Raw genomic sequence first — 23,474 nt, forward strand, 5'->3', positions numbered from 1 at the left:
CTGCAGCAGAAGCAAAATCTACTGGCAGGTTTCTGCCTTCTGAGTAGAAGGCAGCATTCAGCAGAATACAGCATCTCCAGAGAGGCCACAGTAGCAAAGGCTCAGGCAGTCAGCCAGCAGAGCACAGAGAACAGGCAGATACTGCAAACCCAGAAGAAAAAGAAAAAGCATTGGGAAAATTCATCTGACGAAAGGATAAATCCAAATGCTTGAATTTTATTCTTTCATCATCCTCACCCCTATCCACATGACTCAAGACAGAAAAATGCATATGCCTAAGTTCTATTCTCCCATCATCCTCACCTCTGCCCACATGATTTAGCACAGGTCTGCAGACCTTAATAGGACTGATGAGAGTCAAGGCACAAGAAGTCATCTCTGGAAGGCATTTGCCAAGTGAGTTTGTTCTCATTTCATGCACCAGCCTGAGTAAACCCTTTGTCCATGCTCCTTTCTGCTTACTGGAGATTTCACAACAGCCCCAAAGCACATAGCACAGAGGCTGATATGCCCAGCAGGGATCAGAGCAGGATGCAAGGGGGAGCTCAACCATCTTGCAGCAGGCAAATCAGAGCATGCAGGAAGTGAAAGATCTGCTCGTGTTCCCATGCAAAGGACAGAGCTGGAGAAGAACTTGGCACAAGTGGCAAAGGAGAAATCCCAAAGTAGAAGGAGGAGGGAAGGCAGACCCCTGGCATTTTTGTGGGAAGGGAACCAACCTGTCAATTAGCATTTTTCTGGTGCTGAAGAGAGGGCAAGCTTTCCCTCAGCATCAGACTGGCCTCTCCACCATGCACAATCCTCCACCATTACATAATCATGAGTAATGAGCTTTTGGAAAGCCCATTTCTGTGCACCCTTAGCAGGAGAGGTAGTTCTGGACTGTCACTGGTGGTACAGGTGAGGCTCAAGGTCAACTCAGTCCCTGCTGAGCATTTTCAGATACAGATGACATCTGTGTTGCCATTTGGCTCCTTCATTCCCTGCTCATGGGTCCCCTTTGCTGGCTGCTCCAGCTGGAGCAGGTTCAGAACTGTGAGGAGGGCAGATATCACAAACAGCTTAATCTGCACAGAGCAAGGCAGCAAGAAGCTGCCCCTACACAGCAGACTGATCTTTCTGATGAGAATCCCCTGGAGGGCTACAGCCCACAGCTCTATGAAGGCCTGCAGTGCCTGTCTGCTGCCTAATGGGTTTTCTAAGTAACATGTTCTAGATCTTGTGCTGTCCTCTGCAAAATATCATTTTCCCTTTGAAGTACAGTGCTGGATCCAGCAGCAGTGGAGGGTGAAACAGGGGCTGGTCCAGAGACCTGAATGGGAAAAGGAGACCAGAACATCTTTCCTTTCACACAGAGCCCAAGCGACGAAAGAATTAACACAGCTACTGCTCCTGCCAGCTGAGGCCACACACACCCGGGGAAAGCTGTCACTCTCCTTTGATGTTAGCAGGAGCCTCTGCTCTCTGCATATCCTGAAAAAGAAAAGCTATTTTTACCTCATCAAAAAATATATAGACTGTGACTGAAGACAATAAATGAGAGCTCTTTGCTCAGGCACTACATCTAATAACATAACAACATCTACAGCTGCTGAGAGAGATGCAGCAGCACAGCAACTGCGTTCTATCTCCTACTTTCCCGATGCACCACTTTTTTTGGACCATGACATGGTTCAGACAGGTCTGTGCAATAAACACTGGGGAGCTGAGAGGGCTCTAGCATGCTGGCAGTGCAAGGAGGGAGACAGAGACATGCTCTAAGCCTGCCTGATGTTAGCCTGGGACTAAGACACAGCATCGGCCTCAACCTGCCCTGGGCTCTGTCAGTGCCCTCATGCTCAGTGAGGTGCTGGAGTCCAGATCATACAATCAGGGTATGCCCTGGTGCCTTGTGGAGTAGGTTCCTTTTCTTTCCTAGTGACGCTTACAAACTGCTCCTGATTTCTGCAGTCTGTTCTGACTCATTCCCTACCTCTCCTCCAGCAGGACTAGTCCACACCTGCTCTGCCTGCCTACATGAACAAAAGCACTTAGAAGGGGGTTTTTCTGTTGGCATCTGCATGCTGGATGGCATCACAGTACAGTCCTTGTGCTGTGGCTACCATAAATTTATTGTCTTCAGCCTTAAGTCATGCTTGCCTGGCCAGCACTTCGGGTGCAGCCTCTGGAAGCCATGCAGGGAAGAAAGCATTGACAGAAAAGCACCAGAAGCACAGGCCCGGTGATATATCTCTGCCAGCAGGTCCCTGGTGAGGAATGCAAGCAAAGCCGTTGCAGCACAGCCACCTGCTCCACACAGAGCTAGCACAGCACTGTGCTGAGAGAGAAACATCATCCTGTGCACCTGTCCCAGGACTCCGCAGGGGCAGAAAGTGAACGTCACAGGAAAGGTGACAGAATAGGAATCGATGTTTGCCATCACAATACTGCAAAAAAACAACACCTGGGGCACCTCCCTTCTCCCATAAAGTAGTTGTGAGAAGGACAAGCAAATACAGAACTGAGGTTTCAATGCCAGGCACTGTCACTGGCTCCTGATGATGGATGAAGATGACCTTAGGCAAGTTACCAATGACCTAAGAAGGGCAGCAAACCCTTCCTGCCAGACTGAAGTCATTTAGCAGCAGCTGTTTGGGGAGAAGAGGCATTACCTTTGGACTGAAGTTCATACTACCAGCCAGAATAAATTCCCTCATGCAAACCAGCTCACCTGATTCCTCTCCTCTTTTGCTGCCCAAGGAACCCCTGACCATTCCCAAGTACTCACCCTCAGGCAATGTAAGCATGTCATCACTGCAAGAGAAGGTCAGCTCACCCTGGACAGGCAGGGTCTGCAGCTCTGATCAGCCTGCTTATGCTGAATGCTGAACCAAGCATGAGCAGGCTGGAAGAGGTTTATCAGCAGTAGGACTGCACCCTATCACCACTCACACACCTGACTACAAGCCAGCACAACAAGGAAGCTCCTGTCTGGAGTCTGGAGATTATGGGTTGTCCCACGTCAGGAACTTGGGGAGAGTTGCCAGGCTGGGCACAGTGTTTAGTGAATGTTATGCCTGAGCCACATTTCATAAACACATCTGTGAGCTGTTAAAAGGGAGGAGCCCATGTCATGAACCCTGCTCTTCAAATCGTACAAAGGAAGATGAAACTTCAGCAATTCAAAGCAAAATGAAACAGCTCTGTGGCCAGAACCACACCGTCTCTTGGTCTGTGCCACACAAAGCAGGCTGGGCTGGAGACAGTGAGCAGAAGACCTCAGGTTTTTCACAGGTCCCTGCAGACCTTGGCTGGGCACAATCCCAAATGGAGGACACCGAGATGGAACTGAAGTGGCAAATGAGGTCTAGTGACAGCAGCTCCAGGCTCTTTGTAGGGCCTAGAGCCCACTACGATACAATGAACGCGCCCCTTCCCCCCTTCTACCTGCACAGCAGACTCCTGCTCCAGCATCCCTTCAGGAGATCCTTGCTTGCAGCAAGAAGGCAAGGGGTCCACAGTGGTTGGTGCATGCCCTCTCTGAAAGACACGCAAGGGAGTCACACCAATTGTCCAAAGGAACAGACGTCCTGGAGACCGCTCCCGTCCCCCCCTTTCCTTGTGCTCCAGCTGAGGGTGACCCTGTGGAGCAATGACTGCCTGGCTGGCAGCAGTCAGCCCTCCTGCTAGTGCTTTGCCTGTCCCATCTTGGCAAAGGATTTGGGGTGCTGCAGGGGAGTCACACAGCTTGGTTTCTATTTCCAGCTACCTCCCACCTGGCCCTTTGTGCCAGTTACAGGGTCAAGAATGCCAAGGTGCTTCCAGCCAGGCACTGGGGCCAAACCAGTGAATGCACAGCCATGAGGTGATCACACCTGGAAGGGCTTGGGCAGTACACAGATAAATACAGCTTGTGACAAAGAAAAAACTGCTTTTCCAGCTGTATCTCTCTAGGGAATTCCTATAAAACAGCACAGCCCACCACCAGAAAAGCTTATATGAACTGAGAGGCAGGAAAAATAGATCAATAGACCATGTTAGGATGGCAAAATGCTTTGCATTACATAGAAATTGATATTTTTATACTGAGCAAAGACCAAGTTTAGCATTAGAGCAAAGCAGAGTCCTTACCTCAGTCTAGGGAAAACACCTTCCCTTTGTCCAGAGTCATTCAGTACTTCACTGACAGTCTAGATTCCTTCTGATATTTGAAATAGAACATACTCCACCTTCAGTTCAGGTAGAGCTCAAATGTTTGTTGCCAGAAGGATGGGCACTGCAACTGATGGCTGGCTGGCACCATACATTTTCTCTAAAAAGTTGTGCTGCTCTGAACTTACAGAGTCAGTGTCTATCAGTGCCTCAGATCCTGCTTCCCCCCAGCTCCATAGCTGCATGTCATGAATGCAAACACAAGTCCACACCCTGACACAGGCCATTAACAGCAAGATCTCATGAACTGATTCAAAGTTTTTTCCTCAGCAAAATACAAACTTCCTCCAGATCCTGCATCCATCAGGAGAGTGTATACACTTGACAGAGCCCTGACCTGTGCCCTACAGTCCAACTGGGCTTACCTCCTAGCACCCCTCAGGGAAAGCAGCGTTACAGTGCCCATGAGATTGCACCCTCACCACCCACCACCCCCCCTCATTTTGACATTCAGTTTGGCTTTGCTTTGTACAGCTTCTGGCAGTGGTGACTTTCACAAACCCAGAACAGGGAATCTCAAGCATGGGACAATCCCTGGGGCAGCAAACCTTTTAGCCAGTCTCAGACTGGCTCAGTCCTACATATTTCTGGCAATCCAGTGATGCCTCATACGTTCCACAAGGATGGAGAGGGGACAGGTAAGCCCTGTACAATGCCAGAGGGAGCACAGGTCTCTCTTATACACACCCTTTGCCCACAGGCACAGCGAGGTGCAGGGAAGGAAGGCCCATGGTTGTGTGCAGGGTAGGAAGCAGCTGTGGTGACTGTGGAGTCTGGAACAGTGACCACATGGTGCCTCGGCAGACACAGTAAGATGGAATTGCCCCAGGTCCCCACCACTGAGGCAGAACCTTTCTACTACAGTGAGGAATGAGAGAAGTGTCTAAATACAACATGAGTGCAGGTCAGAGATCCTCTGACATAGAAACATTACCTTTAGGTATGTTCCTGGCAAGTTTGGCCAAGCCACAAAATCTCTGCTTCCCCACTAAGACCAGGAGTTTTTGCCTGCAAACAGCCCTCAGCAACTTCCCCACTGCTCAGAGCTCAGGTCACTGAGGTATCCTCAGCTGTTGGTGACATCCACATGGGTTGGCAAATCACAGGCTGCAGCAGACCCATGGACCTTGAGGCAACTGTAGGGAGTTCATAGCATTAATACTACTATTAGTCACATAGCTCTAGAAGTAAAGTGATTTTGGAAGCACGAGTGAAGGAGATCCTGTGAGGCAGGAGGTACCTGTCTGTTTTCTCCCTTCCCTGAAGATGGGAGAGAAAAGAGCACTTTGCCTTGAGTATGTAACACACTAAAAAACATTTATTTCCCAGGCTGTTTGTGAAGCTGGTGCAGGCTCCATCTATAAGAAAACTGGTCTCTTTGCTCCATTAATTGCAGTCCCTTGTTAATTGTAATTTCCTGAACACTTCCCATTGGTGCTTCTAATAGGTCTCATTCACACATTACCACTTCACCTGAGGCATCTCCAAAAGTTCCCCCTAACTGTAGACAGGTGAGTTTCATGTATCAGTGCTGAAAACTCAGACCTCAAACAACTTGCTTTAATAGCAGTTTATCACCATTATCGTGCCTGTTATATCTAATAGGAACATCCTGGCAGTTCTGGATAAGCCAGCACTATGGGCACAGCCATGTTTGAGAAATCAGCCTGTGAGAGCTTGAAAAATATAAATACAACTCTAATAAATGATCAGCTTTTAATTCCAAAAGCTCTTTCCATGTTCATGAAAGCATCTCAAAAAAATAAGGTCTTAGGCAGCTTCTGAACACTTACCTGTTTCCAGATGCTGAACTGAGATTGTCTGGGTTTCTCATTCCCCAAGATTTTATTCTGCTTCCTCTCCTAAGTGATAGCTGAGCATATGATTGTCACATAAAGGCTTCAGAGACAACTGAAGGTGGACTCAGTGTCATGTTATACTCACAAAAGCTAATACACAGTTAAGCTGTAGCTCTGCAAAGGGACATTATTTACACTAAAAAAAAATAGGAATATTGTCTAAAAAAGAGCAAATTCATGATGAGAAGAAGTGACCAAGAATTACAGTGAATAATACCAAATAACAACCTCTGGGCACCCCTGTGGGCTTTTGGGATTTTTTGCAAGCCAGGATTCCAGTATTCTCTTAAGTGCTGTTCCCTGGATGCTGTAATACTTATCATACCCACATGAAAACTAATTTCTCCCTCTGCAGTCCTGAGACAGCTCCTGGGACCAGGCTCAGCATCCCTGGTGCCTCAGTGCCGTTGCATTCCAGGTTCACACCTGAGAGAAGTTGAATTCCAGCAGCAACTGCAGACAGAGTCAGGGGTGAAGAGAAGCTCTGTCAGAAATTCAGAAGGCAGAGGTCTCTGTAGAAAGAGCCTTATTTTTTTTTATTTTTTTTTCCCCAAGATAGGAAGTTCTGCCTCTGACCTTTGGAGAAACTCTTCAGCTGAGTGATGATGTAGCTGTGAAGGAATGCAAGGCTCCTTCCTCGTTTTGGTATGCGTGATGTAACCAGAGAAGTGATTGCCCAGAACCAGGCACTTGCTAGCTGCTGCCAGTCTGTCCTCAGCTGTTCTTCCTTTCATTTAAGGGAATGAGGAGTGCAATGTGTGCAGCAGAGAATCTTAAACACATCACCTTGGAGAAGAGTAAATAACATAAAAATGAGCTTTAATATTTTTAGGAAGCCGTAGGTGCCTTTGCTCAGGGAAAGAAGCACAGCCCCTCCTGAGCTCAGCCACTTGAGAAATGATGCCAGGATGAGTCCAGAGCTGCAGCCACTGAAGGGAGCTGCTCCCCTCTGAGCACTTGCAGTACCCCTCTGGTGCAAGGACATGGATACACATGGGTTCACCTCACTCCAGCATGTCCCTTTTCTCCTTACAGAGGAAAACATTCCTGGTGTTCCTGTCACCTGCTGAGGCTCCCAGGACCAGCTGGGCTCACAGGTCCCAGTCAGCAAGCTATTATCTCAGGAAATGTCAATGTAGTTTTAAAGCTGAGTCAACAGCAGAAGCTTAATAATTTAAATGTTTAGCAATTCCACTACTGCTGCCCAGCCATGGCTAACAGCAGGTACACAGGAAAACAGTGGCACTGTCAGGCCACTTCTCCCTGTTGGGAGAGAGCAGCAGTGATGCAGACATAAATAAGTAGATAATGATGCTTTGCAGAGCTGAGATAGATGCTGCAGCTCAGAGCAGACAGCCCTCAGAACATCACACAGCTGAGGCTTTGCTTTCTTGTGGTGTTTGTGGCTTCTGGCATGGAAATTTGTGGCTTAACAGGAAGTCCATAGGTGCTGCTGGTCCTCAGCTTCTGAAGTGCTGGAATCACCAGCCATGAGCAACAGAGGAAGCATGTGAGGGGTACACACTGACAGCTGCTCTTCACCTTTCCATCCGAGGAGGAGCTGTGCAATGTGGTGTGGTGGGAGTGGGACAAAGATTTGCTGTACACAGAGATTCTAGCCCTTGCTCTCTAGCTGCCTCTCCATCTCCTTTGTTGTTGGGGGCATGACAGGGAAGCCAATTTACAGGTACTTCTCTCCAAATCAGTCTAAAAACTGGCATGCAGAAGCACAGAACAAATGAAAAGAAATCCAATGGACTGGGTTTGCAAAGCTCAGCAGCTATTAGAAATAAGAAATCTCTTCCTGTCATTGCCCTGATCTAAGATACCATTTTGTGGTCATTTATCAGTTCAGAACTATTTGATCTGTGAGATTCCTGAAGAAAATTCAGAAATACAAATTGAATAGATCTTATGATTGTGTTTCTTGAACTGTGCACTGTTGCCTCCAAAGGCATGACTTTGGAGGTGAAGCAGACTGCTCTCTTACTCCGAGAGATAGCTGCCTTTTATCAGCACAACTACAATTTAGTTCTTGGAGAGGAAACAGTCTAAATCCCAAACCAAGACGTTTCAGCAGCCTTTTCCCCCTCCCTGCACACATACTGAGCAGACAGACAGCTTCATAGCATGTGCCTCTCTGGCATCTTACCACAACTTATCAACTGCTCTTTTTGCTCATCATTAGAACAAACCAGGCAACACAACTGAAAATGTTATTACACTGATTGATCTTATTTATACTTATTCAAGCATAAAAACTCAGAAAGTCAGATTCTCAGAGTGAAGACATGAAAGAGTTGCAAAGCTCCCAAAGGAAAGGAGTATTCATGTCCCATTGTTTATGCTACAGCTTAGTACTGTGCTATCCTGGCTGAAAAGAAGATATCTGCACAGATAAAAATGTTCAGCAACCTCTTCATCCAGCTCTATTATCCAGTGGACCAGAACACATCTCACCCACAGGATTAGCACTCATTCTTTGACCCCTCTTAGAGACTAGGCAGTTCTGAGAGCAAAAAGCATCACATAGCTCAGCCTGAATCTGAAAATTCCCATCTCTGGGAACTCAGAATTTGGCATTATGCCCACAATATGGGCCAAGGGCAAATCACTTCTTAATTACTGCTCATGGTGCAGATTTCAGCTTTCATTCAGACAGGCACCAAACTGAAAGATGTAACAAGACTCTTCTCAGGCTACAGTTAATCCACCCCAGCTATTGATCCTGTTGGATCCACTGGTCCTGCTGTAACTGCAAATCTACAGATAACTGAGAGATGCCTAAATGTTATGCCTATTTGGGAATCTCAAGACCAAGAGATTGCCATCTCTTGGCTGCAGCACATGCCTGGAGGCAGCAGCGACTGACCTCCTGTGAGAAAAGATGAATGCATAGTCCCCACCTGGCAGGCTGCACTCTGCTCCTCTTGGAAATAAATCTGCTCTGCTCCTGAGCATCAAGCCAGAGAGTAAGAACTCAGATTTTGCCCCACACTTTCAGTATACCTTTATTCTCAGCCAATCAGTCTCTGAGGTCTGCACTGTACCTAAATACTACACCTGCCTGCACCCAAATGACCTTGCTCTGTCATGTTCAGGCAGTTTGACAAAATATTTTCTCCTTTAGTATGCAATGGCCAACAGCCCTGAGATCACAAGTCTGAGGGCTGTCTATTGCTGTGACAGCACAAGGAATGGGCAGGGTGCTCAGAATTACCTGCTTTCCTTCATCAAACTACCCATCTGTCTCAAGTGCCTATCTGCACACACACACACCACCCCCTCACTCTTCCCAACCCCCAAAGGACATCTGCTATGTGCATGTCTGAGTAAGTCACACATGTGCCTGTCCCCTCAGCAGATTTTGCCCAGAGATGCTAGAGTCACCCAAATGAGTAATGTTCACAGAACAGCAATGAATTTCCAGGGGCCATTTTGCATCACCCAAGGAGGAGGATGGGCAATTTTGCCCAGGACACACAGCTTGACAGACTCACAATGAGGACCAACAGCAGCCCCTTGACTGTGGGGCTGTAGCACACTACCCAGACAGATCAATATCATATTTTCACAGCGTTTAAAGCTCAGCTTTATGTTCACTCCTGAAAATCCACTGTATCCAACACATCTGGAGCTGCAGAGGGGTAGAAGAGGCACCTGAAGCTAACATCCCAAGCGTAGTCTCACTGAAGCAGCTTTGGGCTCCTTCAGAGTCAATGCCTGAAGCAGGGCTCGGTGCTCAGCTCCCTTGAGAGCTGGCGGAGAGGAAGAAGCGTATCTAAGGGTATAATTCAGCTGACCTACTTCCACATGTGGCACAGCATGGGAAGGACTCCCTCCTTTCCTCCCAGACTGGAGGGAGCTGAGGTGAGCAGTTCAGACACAGAGGTCTGCACCACAGTACTCCTGGGCTGGGGCAGACCATCCCCTCACACAGCATGATGCCCACAATGGCACTGATGTGAGAAGAGCAGCCTCACTCTGCCCAACACAGCCAGCAGCAAAATCCCATCCCAGAAACATCCAAATCCTCTCAGCTGCTGTTGCCATGGTAACGCCAGAGCCAGGATCCACCAGCCTTTGATGTTCAGATCTGCTCAAAGCATGCAAAATGCTTAAAGTGTGAAAAATGCCATTTGGTGTTACATGCAGTTGGTTTCTGTTTATGGCAATATTTATCTGTCCAGCTTCAGACTAGCTGTACCGTGACAGTTTGGAAGCTGGGGAGCTGTGTGGAAGAGCACCTGACTGCCCTGGAGATGGAAGGCCCTCCAGGGAGAAAGTATTAATGCTGTCCAGCACCACTTCATCTTCTGCCACAGCCTGTCACTACCAGCACGCTGCTGCTTCTGTGCCCCAGCTTACCCATTTAAGGGAGTTTAATATTTAACATCAGACAAGTGCCGTTTCACAGGGTAATTTGGGTTATTAATAAAAAAATCCTCCTTCCCCCTAATGATAAAAAACAGGATGTTGGTTCTCTTATCAGTGCTGGGAGCTGAGAGTGCTGGCCCCAGAGCCATTAATAGGCAATCCAGGAAGGGATGAACTGCTGGAAAAGCCAGCAGAGCCAAGTAAGATGCAGCACAATGTGGTCCCCATCTTCCATTGCATCCCAGCAGAGAGGAGGAAGTAATTCCACACCACACACAAGCTGTGCCAACCACAGGAGGAGCTGGTGGTCTGACCCCCTCTCCAGCAGCACACAGAGGTCCCCTGCATGGTAAGGACACCTCTGAGCCTATGACTGCACAATAGCTTACCTTACACAATGAACACACTTGTAGCATTTAGAACTATGATTCCCTGAGGATTTGCAAAACACCGGTGCTGTTGGTGCCAGGAAACGCTTGACGCTGACCCTGTCTTACTGAGCTGCCAGGTCATGGCTGCTCAGTACAAGCCAAGAAGCTCTGAAGTGTAGAGGCAGAGAGAAAGATTTGAAACATCTGAGGGATTTTTATGCCAGACTCCTGGCAGAATTTTCTTTACAATATGAAACACAGAAACCTGAAGTAGTTTCCTGCTTCAGAAAGTAGTCTCTCTTCTACACAGAGAGCGTGTCTCCTGGACTCTGTCATTCCCACACTTCAATTTTGAGATTCAGCCTACTCCATGGCTGCAAAGTTTCCTTGTATTCTTTTCCCCTCTTGCTAAACTAGTGATCCCATATGCAGAGTAAGAGTAGGCAGCCTTCAGCATAACACAGAAATGCTACAGAGAGCTCTAGGAGCTGGGGAAAGAAATGGCTCAAAAGAAACAGAATGCAATTTCCTAAGAAAGATTTTTTGCTGAACAGAACAGCCAATCCATGCACACAAACACTTTATTGTGAAAAATACCATAGCATCTTTGACAGCAACTATAGAGGATGCTGGATAGCAGGCTCACAAAAGCAGCTCAACGTAAAACTTTAAATTTCCTCCTGACTTCTTGAGGGAACCTAAGTATCTGCTTTACAGGGACTACTAAGGTTGTGCTTGTCTGTGAATGGAATTAAACAGTAAAGAAATCCTATTCTTTCCTGTTTTGACTTCTTCAACTTCTTTTCAACAAAAAGACGAGCCATTTTCACCTGCCAGCAGGCAGATGCTGAGAAACCATTTTGGCTAGGATGCCCACTGTGGCAGGTATGTGAGAGTACCAGTTCTATTACAGCTGCTTTGCTGTGTTACCTGCTGACCATGGTTTGGAACATGGGGCTGCTGGAAGCCTCCAACATTTCACTCTGCCCTCCTACTTTATTGCAACCCTTAGTGCCTCTTCAGGGGCATAACATCCTCCAAACATGTTTGAGTGCATGTTTATTCACGCTGGTCTTTAAAAACGTAGCCAAATTAGATCCTTGTTTTCATGGTTGGGCACTTAAAGAGATTCCTTGATTCTTTGTTGTTTCTTGGCACCTCCCAATCAGATCACTGGCATGTCATATACCTCTTTTAATATAAGTGCAAAAATTATATATATCTATTTTCCAGGCACTTTTTGTCATTTAAATAGCCTAATATTATCCCAGCAACCTGCTGGCAAAGCTTGGCAGTAAACAGCAGACAGCTTGAGGGTGTGGAGCTGACTGCAGCAGCTGCAGCTCCAGAAAGAGGACAAAATTTGTGTTATGTGCTTCATTTGTGATGTCTATTTTTTTACCCAGAAATCTCCAAAGAACAGTAAAGGGAACTCTGAAGCCTCTTCCTCCTCTGATCTCTCTTTTATTTTTTTTTATTTTTTTCTCCTCAGTGTTTTACAATAGGTTTTTACTGTCAAGAACAAACTACAGGTTCATATCTTATTACGGTGCACTTTCTCCAGGCAAAAGGCTGCATTTATTCCTAACAAAACAGAAAAAAGCCACACTACCTCTGCAGAGGAAGAGACTAAAGCTCTTAATATGCAATGCCCCTTCTCAGTGACGAACCTTATCTCCCAGTTTCATGAGGAAGTTGCATCACAGTTGCAGCTGTGAGCAGAGCCTCTCAATCAGCTGCAAGTGTCTTCACAGATTTCTTAGCTCTAAGGCATGACTTTAAAGCAAAGTGAATTAGTGAAAGATGTCAGCTCCTCTTCCCAAATATCTGCAATTTACCCACAGTGTCTGGATATACAGGAAAGGCAGAATAAGTGTCCCTCTTTGACACTGCACTGGAAATGATGGTGGTGCCACACAACGTGCTGAGAGGCCCTGTGGGCAAGTGCTGCTGATCCCTGTGAAATGTCAGGAGACAGAAAATGCTGCTGCCTCACATTTTGAATGGAGGGAAGGTGTTTTTGCTATGCCTTACTGAACTGCTGCTGGCCTTGAAGGACTTCCCTGGCAGGTCTGAGAAGCACATCTCACCACTGGCAGGGATAAGTTCACAAGTTTTGAAAAGCAGTTTTGCTGATACAGTACTGATGGGCAACAGATATTTTATACTTTTGCCCTGTGATACTGAAGCTCCTTGTACTGCAATCTCAGCTCCTCAGCCATTTGACAGCAGACTGACAGGAAGCATTTTTTCCCAGTCCTCACAGAAAGGGGTTCAGCCTGTTGACCATCGTGCTGCTCTTTAACAGGAGCACATTGCTATGCATCAGTGCAGTGGCACGTCCAAGCTGCGTGTAAGGAGAGCTGCCATGCCATGCTCCACTGAGCAATTCTTGCTTGGACCAAATCTACTGTCACTGTGAGCTAGGATGATTCTGCCAGAAAAAGAGCTGAAGAATGAAAAAGCATAGAAAATGAAAGCCTTCAGGACAACTACTGATCCCATGCAGGCATCTCCTAAGCACTGAAACCCCCATGCCAAAGCCAGTGTCCCACAGATGCAACTTCTCTTTCAGCATTAAATGGAAATTAGATGGGAAGAGCTATAACACTTCCCACTGCAGTAAAGGCAACTCTAACATCAAAAGCCAATTCAGTAAGATTTACCTTTCTTAGAACTCTCTAGCACACCACTACCTCTCTGTAGTCCACTCCCTGTTCCCACTGTCAGTCTGAGTACTTTCATTCACCACAAGGGAAATGGAGAGGAGAAATAAATAAAAAATCACTCTAAAATAAGAGAAACTCCACGCAGAGATTCACAAGTCAAGAACACTGGATTATTGAAGTTTAGCATCTTATTTAAGGCTCAGTATTTACTACTATAATCAAATCCATGGAAAACATTTACAATAGAATATTATTGATTCAAACAGCAGTGTGAGAACCTACAAGATGTATGTGTATGGTTATAGCACACAGTAAAAGCTCACACTTCAGTCATCAGCAAAGTACAACTGATTTCCAGGCAGACCAAAGAAAGACCTTTTACTCTTCCCCTGATGTCACTGTCGGACACGAAATGATTCACACAGATGCAGCTCGAGGTGAGGTGAAAGAAGAAGACTCATTTATTTGTTCTTTCAGTATTTATAAGTTTTCAACCATGACCAGGGATTGGATAGTCAGGTTACCACCTTCCCAACCCCACTGGCCATGAGAGACGTCCATCAAAAGGCATATCTTTAATGGAATGTATAAACACCTATGTTTATAGTTTCTTTCCTGGGAAAGTGGCTAGAACTTGTGAAAAACAATATCAAAAGGCCTGATTCTCAGGGCATCACCCTCCGTTTCCACATCAATGGAATAAAGAACTTGGTACACAGGCAAGTATATTGTTAAAGCTGAACCTGTGTTTCACTCACTCCACACCTGTCTGTCACACCCACCAAACAGCACATTCTCATAGTATTTATCTTATTCTTTGGCATTGTAATCAGTAAGTCCTGGGAAAGATACAATCCTCCTCATTCCAAGCATGGCATCATGATCGACTCAATACACTGCATTTCTTGCAGAGTATCTGGACACCTTAATTTGCTGAGAAATGACACTGTAAGAAGGTGATAATATTTATTATTCCTTTGCAGAGACTATCACACTGGTTAAGAATCAAACGTAGTTTATATTCTGCAAAGGGTTTCAGTGTGCTCTTCTCTGCATTTCCCATTTAAAACTTCCAACATAGGCACATTAATGCACCCTACAAAGCCTGCAAAGTCTCATCACCACAGTGCAGTGACAGATCACAGCCTTCAATTCTGCTTGCTATCCTGCTGGAGTACCTTTTCTCTTAAACTGGAATCTTCCCGGCGGCCTGGCCACACACACACAAACATGCACGCACACACTCTCTCCTTCCTCACCTCTCTATAAATATAGAAACCTCGTCTGTTTTCTAAATGCTCTCCTGCTACTGCATTCTCTCCTTCTCAAGACACTTCAGTGAATACCTGCTGCTTTGTTTCTGCTGCAGGTTTTTCACTGAGGATGCAACATTTCGAAGCCCCAGATTTAACACAGTCCCCTACACTTGCAGCCCATACACAGAGATGTATGGCTCTGGCTTAAAGTTTCACCCAGTCAGCAAAATCTGGTTTGCAAATAGGAAGGGAGCTTGAATTTTTTGCTGCTGCTTGCAGAGTTGAGGCTCAAAACATGACATAATCATCTGTGAAAGAAAATGTGAATTTTCAGATGGTTCTGTCATGCTGAGAAGTGCCCCTAGAAAGAGAAGATGTCAGGAACTTCCTCCCACCTAGGAAGCTGCCCAAGGCTGGTCTGTTCAATCCAGAGCTAAAACTTTCAGAACCTACCCTCGTGCCACCTTTAGAGCTGGAGGTGAGGACTGCAAGCAAGATGTAAGTAGGCCAGGGAACCCAGAAATCTCTACCATCCTTGATCCATTCTTCCATCATACCACCGGTGATGCTGCACCTTTCCAGACCACCACAGAGAGGTTACATTTCTGAAGAACCTTGACACACTTAGACAATTAAAACAAATTAGCATAATTCAGACAAAACTTCTAATTTTAGCACTCTGTAAATCTGCTTTCCTTTGAGCTCAGATCTAGCTTGATGTACCTGAGCTTCACCACAGTGCAGGCAGCTTCCTATGGTGGATAGGCTAAGCACACCAGGCTGTCACATGCAGGACTTTTATGAAGGAACTGTCCTTTGTGCTCACCCTCCTGCAAGCATTTGCTCCAGGCTGGTTCACCTCTGCATTCAGCCCATGCCCTCCTGGGGCAGACGTCCTGGCCAAGGTGCCAGGCACAGAGGATAGGACACAGCTTGAGACAACTTGCTCCTGAAATAGATTTCTGAATGCTACAAGGCTTCAGATACTGCTCACTTCATTTCAGCACAGTGGGCTCACCAAGCACATACAGATGCTGTTATTACCTGAATAATTTAAGAGCCTGCAGAGCAGCAGTGCAAAATAGCACCAACATCCCCCAAGTGCTTTCTCCCACCAGCGAATCCCTGCAGCAGTGGATCCTGCTCCTATCCAGATGCCCATATTCTGCTCCTGTTCACCCCACCCCATCATGGGGCAAGGAGATAGAGCAGCTCTTGTGCTCTTAGACTCTGCAGGTGGCATGGTCCTTTCTCTTGCTGCTGAGCTCCACCTCGCAGGTAAGATACCAGCACACCTCCCAGCAGCTAGCGAAGACTCAGGCAGCTGACAGCCAGCCATGTCACATCTCTGGCAGGATATACTGCCACTGAATGCAAGAATCTCAGTAGGCTAATCCAGCAGTGGTACAGTGGCCAGATATCCATGGGAGCAGGACACAGTGGAGCTCAGGAGTCCAGTTATCGTGGGGATGTTCTGAGCCTTCTGCAGCTGGGTCTGCTGAAATCCTTTGCCCTCCTTCTGTCCATCACTCTTTTCACTGCATCCTCTCTAAACCCAGCGCAAGCTGAGGGCTGCTGCAAAGAAACAGCCATTTGAAAGGATGCAGGCGAGCAGAGAGAACAGACCCAGTGGCTGCTCCTTGGCAGCACTCCAGCAGCGATTTCTCACCCCAGTTTCTCATGTGCTTATTGCATAATTCTGACAGAAGTGTCTTGATTTTCTGTCTCAGAATCCTAAGCTCAGACCACCCTGATACACCCTATCAGTGAATAGTCATTGAGTGACCTCTTTTGCTTGTCACACAACAAGCACAAGCGTGGTCACCCTATATGGCTGTTTAACTGTCCTTCTAAGGAATCATCTGTAATTGCTCCTCTGTCTGATTGAGTTTGTGGTTGTTGGTCCAAACTCTTCCTGACTTGTTCTAGTTACCACATTTCCCTAGCTCCCAAAGGATGAAAAAATTAATCCATGTAAAAGCATTCTCATTGGCATCCTCGACATTGCTGCAATTATCTCAGTGCTGCCTCTCCTCAGTCACCTCATACACCTCAGCTTGGAGTTTCTTCTGACAGTTATCAGCCATTTAACTACCCACATTTATCCCTTATCCATAACTAAATATTGGAAGGGGATCACTTGATCCTCTGTCCTCCCTTAGCACTTTCCCACCATTTCACTCCAGCTGGAGGAAGAGCTCTCTCTCTGCCAAATGGAAGAGCTCCTGCCAAATGGAAACACCTTGCTCCTGCTTTCCTACAAAATTCAAACCCACTCTCAAATATCTTGTCTCCCTTCTCCAAAGCACCCTCACAACCTCTTCTGGCAGGACATATTTCAGTGTGTAATCTTGAGCACTACAACATTTCCTGCTGCAGCATGCAGAAGCAATACGGCACTAAGGATGGGTGCCAGACTGTAATGTGAAGATCCATGAGCCCTCGGGCTAGTCTGTGTGCTGTCTTCAGAAAACTATCAACTAGAGAAAAGCCAAGGAGTTTTTTGCAGGGAGTTTCTTATTAGGAATCACTATTCAAGAATGCACTGTGGGAGATGCTCTACAAATCCATAACGAGAGACTGTCTTATCCTTGAACATTTGCGAGACAAAGAAAGGAGACAGAAACACAAAAAGAGGTTTGCTCCTCATTGTACCTTCCCTGTGCCCCCACCCCACTCCAGAAAACAAAAAAAAACCAGAAAAAAAAGAAGTTTAAAAAGAAGTGGTAAATTCAGGCAGCCTTGTTCATTTGTTCTTTAGATGCCCAAGCAAAGTTTGCTCTGAATGTACTGAGAGGATGTATCACATCTTTCATACCATTAATTTCAACATTGATAGGAATCATCACAAGCATTTCCCTTCAAGCTTTTGATTAGATTGTTATTAATACTATAGCCCCAGTTATGCTGCACACAGACTGAGTATGCTCTCACATGTGTATTTGACAAGTTCTTTGGAGATTACTGGCACTGGTGCAGTTTCTGAAGTCCTCTTGCTATTTGCTGCATAGCACTCTTGTCATAGCCATTTTAGAGGTTTCAGCCTCCTGCTCCATGAATCCTGTATGTCCACTGAGAAGCACAGCTGGAATCTGCATCTCTGTATGAAGGTGTCTGCCCCTGTTTATGCTTGACTAAATATTTGGCTGAATTTAGTATCAAAAAAAGTACACTTCAATAGGAAGAAGTATGTTCATAGAAGTACTAACTTTCATGTATTAGTCTCAGTCAAAACATGTCAGGTTACAATGCCACCAGCCATCAATTGTGGGGGCATCTGCTGCGGCCACAAGTTGCTTCTAGTTGCAAGTCTGAGAGAAAGGGCAAGCCAAGTGCTCTGGGCCCGAGTCTGGGGGTTGGACAGTTTGGGACCTTTCTAACAACCCATTTGGTGAGCTCTGCCAATGCTTCCAGAATTCCTGGCAAGGGATTTGTTCCATTTTCTATCTTTAATACATAACTACAATAGGTCAATGCAACTCAAAAAAGATTCAATAACTGTGTTCACATAACAAGCTACAGAGCTGCCTCATAAACAACGTCAGAACATCACTTTTCCACTTTTTCAACGTGTTTTGCTGCTGCCCATTGACCCTGGCAAAGACAGGACTGTGTCTTTGAAGTGCTCTGCATGACTTCCCAGTGAGGGCTTCCTGCCGAGGTAGCCTTACCACATCTGCAGAGAAAGGAAGGAAGTGTTCTTGACTATGACTGCCTCTCAAAACCACAAAAAATATACATATCCAAAGCACAGATATTGTTCCTGTCAAACACTAACTTCCCTGTCAGTGCAGATGGCCACATGAGAAAGTCCACATGCAGCCCTGCAGCAATGCCAGTACAGCTCTGGTCCTCTATAAACTTCTCATCTAAGGAAAATGTACAGAGATTTGAAGCTAGGATCCTGCAGCAGGAACAGCAAGAAGCCAACCCAGATGATGCTTGGCACATTCTCTAATAGCAGTGAACTTCTCTTAATTCACACTCTCTTTTGCTCACATCTGCTCTCTGTCACACCTTTCTGTCTGCAGGGCATCATCAGAAATCACTAACACATCATGCCACAGCCCTGGTAAGTCCTCACAGTTCAGCACTTGACTAAATGTGGGAACACACGGGACTATTGAACACTTGCTCTCTGGGGTCATCCTAAGATTGAGACAACCTCCATCACTCTGCAGAGTACACACAGCAGGAACACTTCAGGACATGCCTGGCTGTTTCATGTGGCAGCTCTGCCCAAAGCAGAAGTATGCCTGGGCTGGACAGAGAGCATGGATGAGTGACAAGGTCCTGTTCCTCAAGTCCTTGATGCAGCCCCTGTCAAATGAAAGCTCAACCGTCATCATCTTGAGTTACAAAGGTTGGGTGCAGGGAATACTGGAGGACCAATGAGGTTATACATCTGAACTGTCCTTGTGCCAAGAGACAAACAAGAGGTAGAGAACACAAAAATGGACGGTACAAGGTCAATCAGGTTATCATTACATGCACTTAATACAAAACCCAAGAAATTGCTATGGAAACTGGAAAGCAACAAATATAAACATGGTCCAAGGAAAAGGTTTTTGGGCAACACAGCAGTAAATAACAGAACTCAATGCCTCAACGTATCACAGAATACAAGGTTCTTGCAGGATACAACCGTGCAGTTCATGGGACACATAAAATCACACAAAAATTTCAGGAAATGCTAAACTGAAGACATAACAGCTCGTAACAGCAGCTCACATGGAATGAAATGAGAAGATATTTCTTTTGAGGCCATCATCTCCTTCCCTCTGGCCATCTTCACTGCTTTGTGTCATGCTAAGACTTCCCAGGATAGTAGGTCATGCCTCTACTAACTTTCATTGCAGCCAGTCTTGGTGGGCTCAACTAGATAGAAGACACTGATACCCTGCACAGTACAAACATCAGGTGAATGAACAGCCTCTGCCCCAAAGAGCCTGTATCTCTTGTCTGTGTACACAGCAAGATACAGCCAGCAGGCACTGGCAGAGGAACAGAAGGAGCCAGTGACACCACAGTGGTGTCAGTACGTTCCAACAGTCAGTGCAAGGGCCTTTGGCATGGACACGACATGAGTCCCATGCAGGCTCACAGGGCACTAACAGACACTGACCTAACTCAAATCAAATCCCCACAGCTTCTGCAGCAAAACAGAATGAAAGATTGCAATACATCCTGGTAGGCCTCCGCTTGGCCCCAAGGAGACTTGCATAGGAAAAACAATATCACTAGAGTCATTGAGGCTTTGGGGCAGGGGCTAACAAGAGACAGCTGGCCCGGGAGAAAAATATCCTGATTTGGTGGCTCTTCACATCAGATCCCCTTTAAAGCCCTCTGGCAGTGTGAGAGGCAAGCTGCTCCATCAGCTTCCAGTATAGGAGGCCCTGCGGGAACAGCCATGGACCTGCAGGCACTAAGCAATTATTATCACTGGAGAAGGAGGCATCTGACACAAAAGTGTGGCAGCTGAATGACCCCCACATTCAACTCCCCAGCTGCTGCCTGCAGACCTTACATCTGTCCTGATGTTTCTACTGATCTGCCCCTGATAAGCTGCTCTCTGTGGACAGGCCTCCCCAGGCTGTCCTGGCCCAGCTTTAAGAAAAACAAGACCCTCCTCAGTATTCTCAGGGCCCAGCTACCGAGATGTTACAACAGCAGAGCTCTGCTGTGAGGCTCCTGCTCACAGGGGCACATGGAAGTCTCCAACTCTGAGTCAAGGCAGAGGAGAAGCCCACCTAAGAATTCATGTGTCATAACCTGCTTTCAGATATATCCTTGATTATCCTTGGTTTCACCTCTCTCCTCACTGCCTTTCTGCACTGGTGCATAGCACATATATCCTCAGACCCTGCTGTGAGAAGATCATTCAGATTCAAGAGGTCTTCAAGGGGCAGCAAGGCTATCTTAGCAACATGCCCACTCGTGCAGGAGGCTGGCAGCAAGAAAAAACTGGCAGTGACTTTCCAGAGAGGAGCTATAGCTCGAAACTGCTGACAGACCCCAGGCACTGGCTTGCTGCTGTCAGCAGAAGGGACAGACACGTCTTCATTGCCCCTGATCCCCCTCACCTGCTGCCAGCAGGGAAGGATGACCCACGTACCCTGCTCAAATATAGCCTGTCCCCAGGAGCAGCAGGACCCACAGACCTCTGCACAAACATGCCTTCTCTGTTAGGGGTCTGCTCCTTCTATGCCCTGGTTTCAGTATTCTGGTGCAGATTAAGCAAGGGATGAGCGGACATCAAAACTAGTCCTTCACTAGAGAAAGGGGTGGGGGTCTCTTGTCCCTAAGCTCTGAACACAAAAAGTGATTGTGGGAAACTAAAGGAAGCCTGAAACCAGCAATTTTATCTTAGAGATCAAATCTGTTACTGGGCTGAGTGAGTCTATTAAGCTGCCTTGATAAGCCCCTCACTTCCCTTTCCCCTTCATTAGGCTTTTTTATATCTGTGCTCCCTCCCTCCCCCTCCTCTCCGCAAGCTGTCAGGGTAAACAGCAGATTTTTGGTCCCAAAAGTTGTCCTCTGTTTGACTGTTTCTTGTGCTGACTGCACACAGGTTTATATAGGGACCAGGCTGCCCCTCTGTCATTCTCTCCTCTCCCTCCAATCCCCCCAAACACAACAGCACTCTCTGTCACAACCACAGGCACTTGGATATAGGGCTGCTCGCCCCAATTCCACTGACCTTTTTCTTCCGGTCCCGAGAACGGTTCCTGCGCTTGCGATTGGATTCTTCCTTCTCCTTCTGCTCCTGCAAAGCCTGAGCCTCAATATCTTTGATTTTCTTCAGCTGCTTAGCTGCTTGAGCCATGGCTGGTCAGACTGCAGTCCCCTCCAGAGCTCACACCTGCACTTTCTGTGCAGCACCCTCCGATTCCTGGCCGAGGAAGTACGTTCCACTCACTCAAATGCTGTCGACCCAGATGAGTGTGAAAGCAGTAATGAGAGGAAAATTGAAAGCAGTCAGTAAGCCCCAAAGGACAGCCAGTGTCTCCAGGTAGTTGCTAGATGCAGTCTAGGACACCTTTATAAACCATTAATAATCCCAAGTCCAGCTGTTCCAGAGGTTCTATGCACCACTGTAGCAGCCCCTGACTGCACTGGCACATCATGCAGAAGCCTTCTTGTGGGACAGGACACTGGATTGGTGCTGTGCTCTCTCCCTCACTGTTTCTCCTGCAGTATGAGAAGAGATGCAGGCAGTCAGCCACAGGAAGGAAAATAACTCCCAGGAATTAATGCATGATGACAATAGAGAAGCAGTGAAAAAGGAGGCTGATGCATTTCATCCGACTCCTGAGTTCTCTGTAGCAATGCCTAAAGAACAGTAACCTGCATATATTCAGTCAGGGGCTTTACCACTGCAGTGCTGCTGAGGCAGGCACATATTCCAGTCTCTCCAATTTTCTTCCTCACAGTCAGTCTCTGTGCAGCAGCCGCATCACTCACTCTCTGGGTTACGATTCCATGTTCTTTCAAAGGGAGCAGTAGGGAATGGCTGCATCGGTTAGCAGGCAGGCAGCATCTCTGCTCAGAAAACAGCCGATACTGCAAGGGATGTGCCAAGTACTGGAGCAAAGTGCAGCTTAGCAGCATCCTTTCCTCCTCGCATCTCTCCGCTGAGTGAGCAGCAAGAGGAGGGGAGGGATCTTAGCGGTGAATAGGAGACAGAAATGAAGGGTTCAGTCTGTTCTTTACACAGCAGCAGCGAAGTAAACCCAAGCTACCAGCTCCTGCCCACCCCGGCATCAGCAGAGCTCAAATCCTCTCTGAGGGTACCTAGGCAAGACTCCCAGAGTCAGCCATCTCTTCTCCACACACAGCCCTACGTTTCACCTGCAGCTGTCTTCCAAAAGCACAAACAATTCCGTGTTGGAACCCAGGGGTGAGGCCTGGAGGAGTGACTTTGGTTCCTGCACACAGCACCAGTGTGTAAGGGGGCCAGGATAAAACTGGGATGGGGTTTTCAGGGTGGGCTCTTCAGTGGGGACCACACCATCACCTGCAGCAAAGTGCACTTATCTGTTCAGACACTTCTGAGCAGCCCTGCTTTTTATCAGCTCAATTCTTGTCCCATGGAAAAAACATTGCCTAGGTGCAAACCCATGGGCAAAGCACCCATGGGAAAACTATCTGCACAGGTGGAAGCTCTGCAAATGCCGCACTTTTCTGGAACCGCGTCCCCAGATTCTAGGCAGTAATGGTCCCTTTGTGTTAAAAGATGGCAAAGCAGGGATTAATGTCAATTTCTCAGCAACTACCTGACAATCACAGATTATTTAGGCTGGCAAGAAGCTGAGGTGCAAACTTAATTGTACAGACACTGTAGGTCACTTTTTTTCTAGGGTAAGTTTTGCATTTTTTTCCCTATGTATCTTTTCCCTTTGAAGTTCCCCCAGTTCTGTTGCTTCACCCATAGACAAAGGAGTGTGCTAAAATCTGGAAAAAAGACTGGCACATCATACAGTTTTTAAAGAATATGATGACTAATAATATAGAGAATGTCCTGATAAAATATGAAGAATAAGAAATGATAATATTTGACAATGTGTTTCCTAGTACAGGTTTAGTTTTGTGTATTTTATCCATGTCGATAAATAATACACTCAAGTCTAGATAGAGCTGCACATCTTTTTATAGCAATGTTCTGTCAATGCACATAAAAAAAAAACCCACAAAATTAAACAGAAGCTGCAGTTAAAGCGCTCCCCAGAAGGGGTCTGGGAGCACAACAGA

The 23,474-nt window shown here is 46.7% G+C and overlaps 1 protein-coding gene across 2 annotated transcripts in view; it reads right to left on the bottom strand.

Annotated features, from left to right (window-relative positions):
• Positions 1 to 21,829, bottom strand: part of ANK1 (ankyrin 1) — a 55,089-nt gene extending 33,260 nt beyond the window's left edge. Inside the window, exons 1-2 of one of the 2 annotated variants that reach the window (XM_015648827.3) lie at positions 21,424 to 21,829; positions 3,427 to 3,519 (exon numbers count right to left, since the gene is read on the bottom strand). In XM_015648827.3, coding sequence (XP_015504313.1) covers positions 3,427 to 3,519; positions 21,424 to 21,549 — 219 coding nt within the window. In that variant the 5' untranslated portion in view covers positions 21,550 to 21,829. Of the gene's footprint in view, positions 1 to 2,767; positions 2,895 to 3,426; positions 3,520 to 21,423 lie in introns of those variants that run through there. The other variant, XM_015648830.3, reaches the window with a different exon arrangement.
• Between the last annotated feature and the right edge of the window lie 1,645 nt (positions 21,830 to 23,474).

The sequence above is a fragment of the Parus major genome, chromosome 22, assembly GCF_001522545.3.
Source record: "Parus major isolate Abel chromosome 22, Parus_major1.1, whole genome shotgun sequence".
Taxonomy (NCBI): domain Eukaryota; kingdom Metazoa; phylum Chordata; class Aves; order Passeriformes; family Paridae; genus Parus; species Parus major.